The 8,905-nt window shown below is 45.0% G+C and overlaps 1 protein-coding gene across 1 annotated transcript in view; it reads right to left on the bottom strand.

The window, feature by feature from the left end:
* Positions 1-8,905, bottom strand: part of FBRSL1 (fibrosin-like 1) — a 408,510-nt gene that overhangs the window by 21,489 nt on the left and 378,116 nt on the right. Inside the window, exons 6-7 of the mRNA XM_009335297.1 lie at positions 5,805-6,201; positions 3,967-4,220 (exon numbers count right to left, since the gene is read on the bottom strand). Coding sequence (XP_009333572.1) covers positions 3,967-4,220; positions 5,805-6,201 — 651 coding nt within the window. The remainder of the gene's footprint in view (positions 1-3,966; positions 4,221-5,804; positions 6,202-8,905) is intronic.

Genomic DNA, 8,905 nt, shown 5'->3' with positions numbered 1-8,905 from the left:
GGCCCTTCCCGCCCCAGCAAGACGGTGGGCAGTACCCTCCAGGACAACGGCTCGCTTTACAATGAGTAATACTGACCTGTTTCCTTTGGAGGCTTGAAATTCAGAAGCATACGCTTACACTGAAAATGGACGGTGGGCCTAACGCGTGTGTTAAACTATAACATATATGTACTTAAGAGGCAAAATTTTGACAAGATCTGCAACGTAATAAGATAACCATGGATTTGGGTGGCTGGAAACTACCTGCTCGGACGGCCATTTCTCAACAGATCCCTGTGCCATGCCCCCCGCCTTCTCAGCCCCAGGACATGCACACAGAGACCAGGAACATCCATCCTACAAACTGAGGCTGCCTTTGCAGTAATTTTTTTGGGAGATTTTAAATACTAAGCAGTCCTTTCCTCAATTTCTAACAGGCTATAACTGCCATTTTTTGTCCTTGCCTCCAGGCTTTTCTCCTGTGAGAAAATATGGAGGAGGAATCAGTGGGAAGAGGAGAAACATTGAACTCGCTCAAGATGTCATGAAGGTTGCAACAACTGCAGAAACAAAATGTTCCACCATATGACATGTGGCCTCTTCTCAGCATCTTCCTCTGGAAGAACAACTTGCACTGCATCTGAATGTGGTTTAGCGCAGTGGAAGACACCTGCACTTCAGAAATGATGTGACTCAAGACAATAAGGACAAACGTCCACTTCCCCAAAATGTTTGCGGGTATCAATTAAATCCACCTGTGATTTTGCCTAAGAACTTCAAACAGGAATCAGCGCCCAACATGTTAGATATTTTCTAAGCTGAGAGCACCCTGTGTCACCAGCTGTGGATGACATACACCCAGTCCTGACTGACCTACTGGCTTCTGAATTTACATGAATCCACTTCTTCCAGTGTAACACCCCTTTTAAACTACAGCACTGAATATAAAGGAGAAAAAGAATACATGTGCTTTCATGTTCTGCAGGCATTTCTTTTACTTAAATTTTCTAAAGTAACATTAGAAATGTCTAAATCAATCACTTTCTGAAGTGACATGGTTAAGATCTTTAAAAACAGGCACTCTGATGGGGAATTTCAAGGTCTCTTCTACCACTTAGAAGCCTACATCCCACTGAAAGTCACTTTTGAAAGCAAATTTTGGGTGCCTAAGTCATTTGCTTTTCAGTAATAAATGTACTGCTAAGAGCAGGTGCCGTGTACTGCTACAATCTTTATAATAATTAATACAAAAGCAGAAAGTATATATATTTGTGATACTGAAGCCTAAGGCACTGGAGCAAGAGAGTCTATAATGGGTTCTCCTTGGAGCAAGCAAACAAGAAAAAAAAACTAGGCTGAAAGCACTTAGGTCCAAAGCCTAACCTCTTTAGAGAATATGAGTATGATTTCATATGTGTGTGTGTGTGTGTTTACACATTTAAATCTGGCATGACTTAAAGAAACCGAATCCTTCTGTTAGCATCAAGATAATCCACTTTTCTGGAGGGAGAGATAAAAGCGAGTTGGCAGCTGTAAGTGCTCTGATATCCAATTTCTTTAAGAGACTTGAAGTCAGACTGATAGATTTGCAGCTGGCTCCAGCCCATAGCCCTGTACCACAACTTTGGCCTTTGTCAGGAAAAGAAAAGGCCCAGAGATGTTTGGAGAAGCGGTGTGGCACTTGGAGGAGTGGCTGCTTCATAGTAAGGATGGGACTGCTGAGTAGTAACCCAGCTCTGTGAGGGGCTCTGGGCAATGTCAGGACCAGAACTAAGTTCTTGTGCCTGCCAGCGATGCCTTGTCCCACGGGTCTGGCCATGTAATAACACGAGGAGCAGAGTGACTGAGCAGCCCTTTGAATGCCCAAACACTACTGCTCTTTGTGCACACATGAGGTGGGCATGGCAGAAAAAGGTCGATCCTGCTCATGTTGCTAGGCACCCTCATGTTCAGAAGAGAAGACACAAAGACTGCCATTTCCTCTGTGTATCCGACATCAGGGCCAGCTTTGGTGCCCTTGAGTAGAGGGCAGCAGCCCACACAAGGGTTGCTCCTAGGTTACTTGTATAAGCTTTAGGTTTCAAAGGGAAGAAATGCCACCAGAAGTGCATTCTTGTTATTCAGAGACCTGAATTTGTACCATCAGTGAATGCAGGAGCTCTGAGCTCAGCTTCTCTTCTTGGTAACACTGACAAGTAAATTTTACCAAAGTAAATTTAAAGGAAGAGCACATTTTTCTCCAAAGTGGGGGGAGAAAAAGATGACAAAAAGGAGACTTCAAAGGGCCATACCCTCTCTGACGGCTTTTCTAAGCTGGTGCTTTTACTGAGAGCACACATGCACTCGAACAGCACAGCAAGGATTTTGCTGCTAGCGGCAGTTGGATCCTAGCTCTTCAGGGCTGCTCAGCAATATTGTTTGCCTTTAAGAAACTTTTATGTGAATAACAACAGAAGCTCCTGGCTCTGCGGCGCTCTGTATTGATTTTATGATGTGCCAGTTTGCAGGCATTTCACATAATGCAGACAAGAAGCATTTCACTGTCTGCAGGGTTAGATGCCCAGACCTTTCCCTCTGCTAACTTAGGCTTCTCCTGCTTAAACTGCAGGAGAAATCCTTTTAGTAGGAGCAAGACTGTTACCGTTTCCTGGCAAGCTGCCGAATGTGAATAGGTCACTTGATCTTGCACCTCCTGAAGTTAATGGTGAAAACATACTTGCTTTCAGTGACTGCAATATCATGCTTTTAGTGAGCACATTGCTATTTCCTTTTGCAATACTTTCAAAGTCTCCATCACAGTAGTCCTTTGCCTTAAACAGGGGAAGCAATGAATAGGTCTCCCACAGTGCTGCCAACATCTTCCCAGCCATGTGGTTGAAATTCTAGATGGTGCCAGGGCCTGTGAAAGCCGGCAGCTTTGGCCTATGTGGTCCTGCTTCTGGCTAGGAACCCAAGGCACTTTTGTCTATCATCGTTCTGAGAGCTCACTTTGGACCAATTCACATTTTTCTTTAAGAAGCAGTTATAAATAATGGGATATTTAGCTCCTGGAAGAAAAAAAGGGGATGCAAGGCCATCAGATTTTTCCACAGCAAATCTGCCCTCTCCTTATTCCTTTAACTGGCTTCATAGGAAACAGAGGGCACGTTTTTTGCAAAATGCTTGTCCTGTTTAATCCCTGCTGAGTTAGTTGTGGAGTCAAATGCCAGATCAAAAGGAGGCCCCAGCAAGTGAAAGTTGCAGGGAAGCCTCCAGCTGCCAGGGTCTCTTCCAGGGACAGCTGTAGGCTAATGGATAAGCTATAAACAGGGTATTTAGGGCAGAAGTGACAATAGAATGGGGGCCAGGGTGAACAAAGGAAACGTTTTAAAAGGACGCAAAAATAGTGAGAGCTGAACAGCAGAGCTTGTCAGCCGAGCTGTCTCTGCCTCAGACAGAAAGGCCAAGGAGCCACGGGCACACAGAGAGCTTGTGCTGCCGCCGGCAGAGGATCCTGCTCTGCCAGCAGGATGTGCTGCTTGTCGAAGGATCAGAGCGGGGGAGAGGTGTTCAGTTAGAACAACTTTCTGGGACGACTGTAAACAGTTTTTTCAAATCAGTTCTAACAGCAGCAGCTTTCATTAGAGTGGGGAGAAAGAAGGGGAGAATGGCAAACTGTACATCAGTCCTTTGTTAATCTAAAAAATATCTGATGACTGTGGAATGCCACACTGGACAACTCATGCCCTGAAAAGGAGATTTTTTTTTGGGGAAAATTTGTTTCGAAGACTTCTTACAGGAAGCTACAGTGCTGTCTCTACGATCTCTCATCTGGTAAAGCACGTCCAGGTCTCCTACCTGTTTTGCGAGCACTCTCACAGTTCCAGCACACACTGCCTGCAGAGGGGTCTGCATCACTTTATTTTACCTGCCCACCAGCCAGCCCATCTCTCAACACCCTCCACTGCATGCACGGCAGATCAGCCCTGGAAGAAGAAGGGAACCTACCCGCAGGGTGACCTGGTATCACGAGGCTGTTGGTAGGTAACGCTGGTGGAGGTGGCAGCGTGGGTGGGGTGGCGAACATGGCCGGATGGTGCTGGTGTTGGGTCTGTGATCTGAGAGAGAAGTGCGAGGTAGCAAGATTAGAGATGGAGAGGGGCAGAGCCGGGCCGGAGGAATGGTGCGGAGGAATCTGGGGAGAGAGGGGAAGGTGTTTCGGGAGGCTGATGCTTGTTGCACTACTAGCACTGCTGCTCCGGCTGCAGAGAGAAAAAGATGGGGGGAAGAGGGGGGAGAGAGACAGAGAGAGAAAGAGAGAGAGTGTGTTACAAGACTGAAACAGTGCAAGAAATACACTACCAGAAACAACACAACTATGTAACACTGATCTCCCCAGGCTTATGTTTTTGTTTTTCTTAACGGCAATGGAGACAGTAACGAATCTTAATGAACTTCTCCAACAGGGCAGGACAGGGCTTGGGCTCTCTGGAGAGTGACATTTCCTCTGGTGCTTGAGCAAGTTACAGTCCTCAGAGCTATCTATGAGATACTGAGGAAGGCCACTGAGGCAGCTGGATTTTGCACCTTTATTTAGCTTCTGATGACCTTGCAGTGGCCATGTGCGTCCTTGTGATCATACGATGCAATTACTCTAATTCCTTTTTCTGTTGCTCTGGGTGCACAGGGTTGCATAGTGTGAGTGACTTTGGGACCAAGTTGTACCTGCTGTGCATGCTGCGTAGTTATAGTCACACAAGGATGCAAACACAGACCATGTTAATAAATTTTTCTCATAATAATTCTGTATTTTACATCTTCTTCTTCTATTATTATTACTTCACTGCAAGTGATCTAAGTTTTGTTGGGTGAAAGGCACTATCACTGCAGTTACTATTTAGTGTAATTCCCACAATACCAATCATTTGTTGCAATCTAACCTCTGAGATATCTTGAATAGTTTGAAATATTATTAATCATTTACACAATGGTGTCATTTACAGGGTAAAACCACAACAGAGCTTAAGTATGCAGGATACTATGAAATACATATTAATGGCAGCTCTCTATATTCATATTTTGATCCTTATGCAGCCAAATATTATGTTTTAAATCAGTTTTCTCACCTTGTTTAAACTAGCCTAGTTCTGGTTTGGGAGTCAAGGCATGTTTTCTGTACCAGCAAAAAGACTATACAGGTTCCAGTTGACTGGTTAAACTCTTTTCTCTAGATACCATTTTCTCTCTCCATACCATTTTCACCCATCCTACTTACTGGATGGAGGCAATTTAAACAGCGAAGCTAAGCCTCCTGCTAGATCTGAACGTGTCATATTGAAGCAGATTTCTCAGCCTACACGGGAGTCCTGCTCTAAGCGACACAGCATTTTCCGACATAGATATCCCTCTTTTGATGCTGGTGATCCAAAAAAACTGTGATAACCATGAACAAACCTACTACAATGAAAGTATTTCTGAATATGAAACAAAGGAGTTGCCCAAACTCAATCCACCTTAAATTTCTAAGGCAAGAACTAGCCAGCTCAAACAAGACAGTGCAAAACTCCACTAGAAACTGGACCTAAAGGAAATTTACCCCACATTTACACATGCCTTTCTCCCAGAAAGGGAGCATTTATCACCAGGTTTCAAATGCAGTTATCCACCATTGCTGAAAAATCCAGCCTGTGGAGTCAGCACAGAAAGTCCAATATCCGTAACATGGAGCATCTTACACAGACAGTTAAGAGTGCTCTTGTCTCACCTCCCAGCAATTTCTATCCCATTTGAAACAAGCTTTAGCCCAGCAGTAGCATAAAGGTGACATGAGTATCCCTTTCCCCTACCTGATATTATTGAGTCCGTTGTGGGCCACCTGGTGATGCACTTGATAATTGAGAGGTGGAGGGATGTGACTCGGAGGCTGGGTCCGAAGCTCGGGTATTAACTGAGGCTGCGACTGCGGCCGAGGTTGAGGTTGTGACTGTGGCCGAGGCTGTGGCTGAGGCGTGAGCCTTGGTGGTGCTGGTGCTGAAATCACTGGCTCCTTCTTCAACAGTGGGCTTGCTCTGGCGCTTGACGTGGGCGCTGAGGAAGTAGAAGTCACAACGGCGGCTACTGGCTGGGGGCTGGGGATAGGCAGGGCGAAGGGCACGTCGGTGCTCAGTTCCCGGCTCCGCTCTAGCCCAGACACCTTTGGGACATTGGCTGCTTTCGCTTCTGGCTTGTCATTCAAGGTGGGACCTTATGGAGCAACGAGAAAAAGAACAAAGCGCATGCTGAAAGGTCTGCGTTTGTTTCTCTGCTTGGTAGAACATATGACTGAGAAAACACAAGTCATGTTTCAGCCCGTGGGACCATCGTGGGAGCACTGCTGCTACAAGATGGATGTGTGTTTGTGTGTCTGTCCTTCCGCTGTCCTTGACTGGCCAGTCTACAGTACTTGCTAGCATGTGTGTAAGAGACTTAGCTGTCATTAAATGAATGCATACTACAAAGAATATATAGCTTTGTGACTGCTAGAGTCCCAAGGTTATGTACAGTAGGAGTGTGAATGTGTCTCAAGTTACTGCTACAGTATTTCCTGCTCAATATAAGTTTTAAGGCTGATAATGCACTCATGAACACAAGCCTGATCATTAAGACATTTCATTTTCTCAACGCTCTTTCAAGGTAATCTACGTCGTGTTTAGGCTCAACTCCAGCTACAACGCACCGTGACCGAAGCACTAATCATTAATGATAACCCCACCTGGCTTCTAGGAGGGATGCTACCTGGGATCTTCGTGTAGCAAAGGATGGGACAGTTCTGCAGTGAAGCAGTGACATTGCCATTCCCTGGCCACATACTTGTGTGGAAGAACAGAACAGAGAAGGCTGGAAAAATCCATTCGGAAGTGCAGTGAGCACCCAGGCGTAGTTCTGCTCACCCTAAGTATTGCACACACCTGTATGCACGGCATGTCAAAACTATCAGGAATGCTGCGACCTTGCAAAATGTACCTACGGCGAGAATTCCTATGGAATTACTCCTGTGATGCCAAGTATTTCCTTTTTTGCAAATTAAGCTAAACAAAGCAGCCCAAAGGGTTAAAAGGCTGGAAAGGAAAAAGGGAGGAAAGGAAAGATATTTTGGATCAAGCAGTATCCAAAAGGTCAAAGACAACCGAAAGGACCAACATGAATGTGATTCAACTGCCACTGTAACTCCCTTTTTGACATAATCTCTGTATCCTTGAGTGCACATATACCCGCAATTACAAGAAAAGCTGTTCATGGGTTACGAGAACTAGTGTTGTCCATGCGTTTCACCTGCACACACCCCACCGTGCACACACAGCACTTCTAACTGACTTTTAGGATACATGCTTTTATTATCCACCAGAACGTGCTGGGGGCTGTTTGCGTTCAGCTGACTTGCAGACATGCAAGAGATGCTACCTACACTCATTAACATGCTCCCAACACCCTCACAAACAAATTCCACCTTTGAAATTTTCCCTTCTCATCAAAGGACTGAGCCAGTTCCTGATGTAGGAGGTGTGGAAATAACACACAACACACACCGTGAGCTAATTCTGGCCCTGCAGATGCTCTAACCAGGCGTTTGAAAACGCAGCCTATGCGAGGCCAGAGTCCTGACTGCTGCTGCTTCGACGACCTGAGCACCACCATGCCGGCATTAGATGAGGGAAGGACAGCGATGAATTGCAGCCTGTAGCACACCAGCTCACTTTCTGTACAGAAAATGCCCACGTGGTGATGGCATCTCCTTCCTTGAGATAAAAGGCAGTTTCCCACACCGCTTCTGGCTCTGCTTGCACTCTCACCATTGCACCATTTCCTTCATCAATCAATCGATCAATCACCACATATATATAAATTCAGAATGTGAAAAGAGAACGAATGGAAACGTATGAACTATATTTATCAGTTGAAGATGTCTGAGGACTTGTGGCCTCAAATGCACAAATAACAGGAACAGTAGCCTTTCCAAACACCAGTGCTTTGGCTGGCAGCAAGTACGATCAACCCTGTGCCTTCCAGCACCGTATACATCTCTACAGGTTTGACACAATGTCTGGTGGTCCTAAATTATTCCCTACAACAAATATAAGGCTAACTCTCGTTTCAGTGAATTTCTTTCTCAAATACGAGTTCATGCATCACAGGTACCCTGGTTTTGAGATGTAACTAGACTTGGTTCCAATGTTATTTAGAGTGACAAAGAATTTATTTCTAAAATCAATTTCTCATCGTTCCTGTGCACCATTATTTTTTTATAATGCCACCTATGTTTTTAAATTTTCCTCAGATTTTATTACTAACAATTGAAAAATTGTCATTGACTAGTCAAGCCAGGGGTCCCCACACTGTGCATTTTGGAGGAAGTGTATTCACAGCTGTAGATCCCACTGTTTTTCAGGAGCTACCCATTAAAAGCAATTGGGTTTCATTCCTGACCATAGGTTTCCTGAGAGCCTATTAGCTCTTTCCATCCAGCAGAGCTCCTCCTACAGAGCTAAACTTCATATTGTGTAATTATAGGCAATGTAGACTAATGGTGTATATTCAAAACACACTGGCACCACAAAAGTTAGTTGAGTAAAAAGTCAATTAGATCCAAAACAAATCAATAAAGTCCCGCATTAAAAGCAGCTGTTTGACCAGTTTTATGTACAACTATTGATTCCCTGTGGTTTCAGCATTAGTTCTCATTTGCAGTTTTCTCAAAGCAAAAGCTCATGCTCCCTTGCTGACGGAATTGACCAGCCAGCCTGGTTGTATTAGTTAGTACTAGAGGTACATGACTAATTTCTGCTGCCAACTTGCATCTCTCAGGCTGCAGTAGTGAAATGTTTTTGTGTTTCATTCTCGACAATGAAAATACCCAGATGCTCCCCCCCGCCCCCCCCCTGGAAAAGCTCCTCATGGCTGGGAGCATCTT

This window comes from Pygoscelis adeliae, unplaced genomic scaffold, assembly GCF_000699105.1.
Source record: "Pygoscelis adeliae isolate BGI_AS28 unplaced genomic scaffold, ASM69910v1 Scaffold410, whole genome shotgun sequence".
Taxonomy (NCBI): domain Eukaryota; kingdom Metazoa; phylum Chordata; class Aves; order Sphenisciformes; family Spheniscidae; genus Pygoscelis; species Pygoscelis adeliae.
This window is presented reverse-complemented; position numbering and strand designations above follow the sequence as displayed.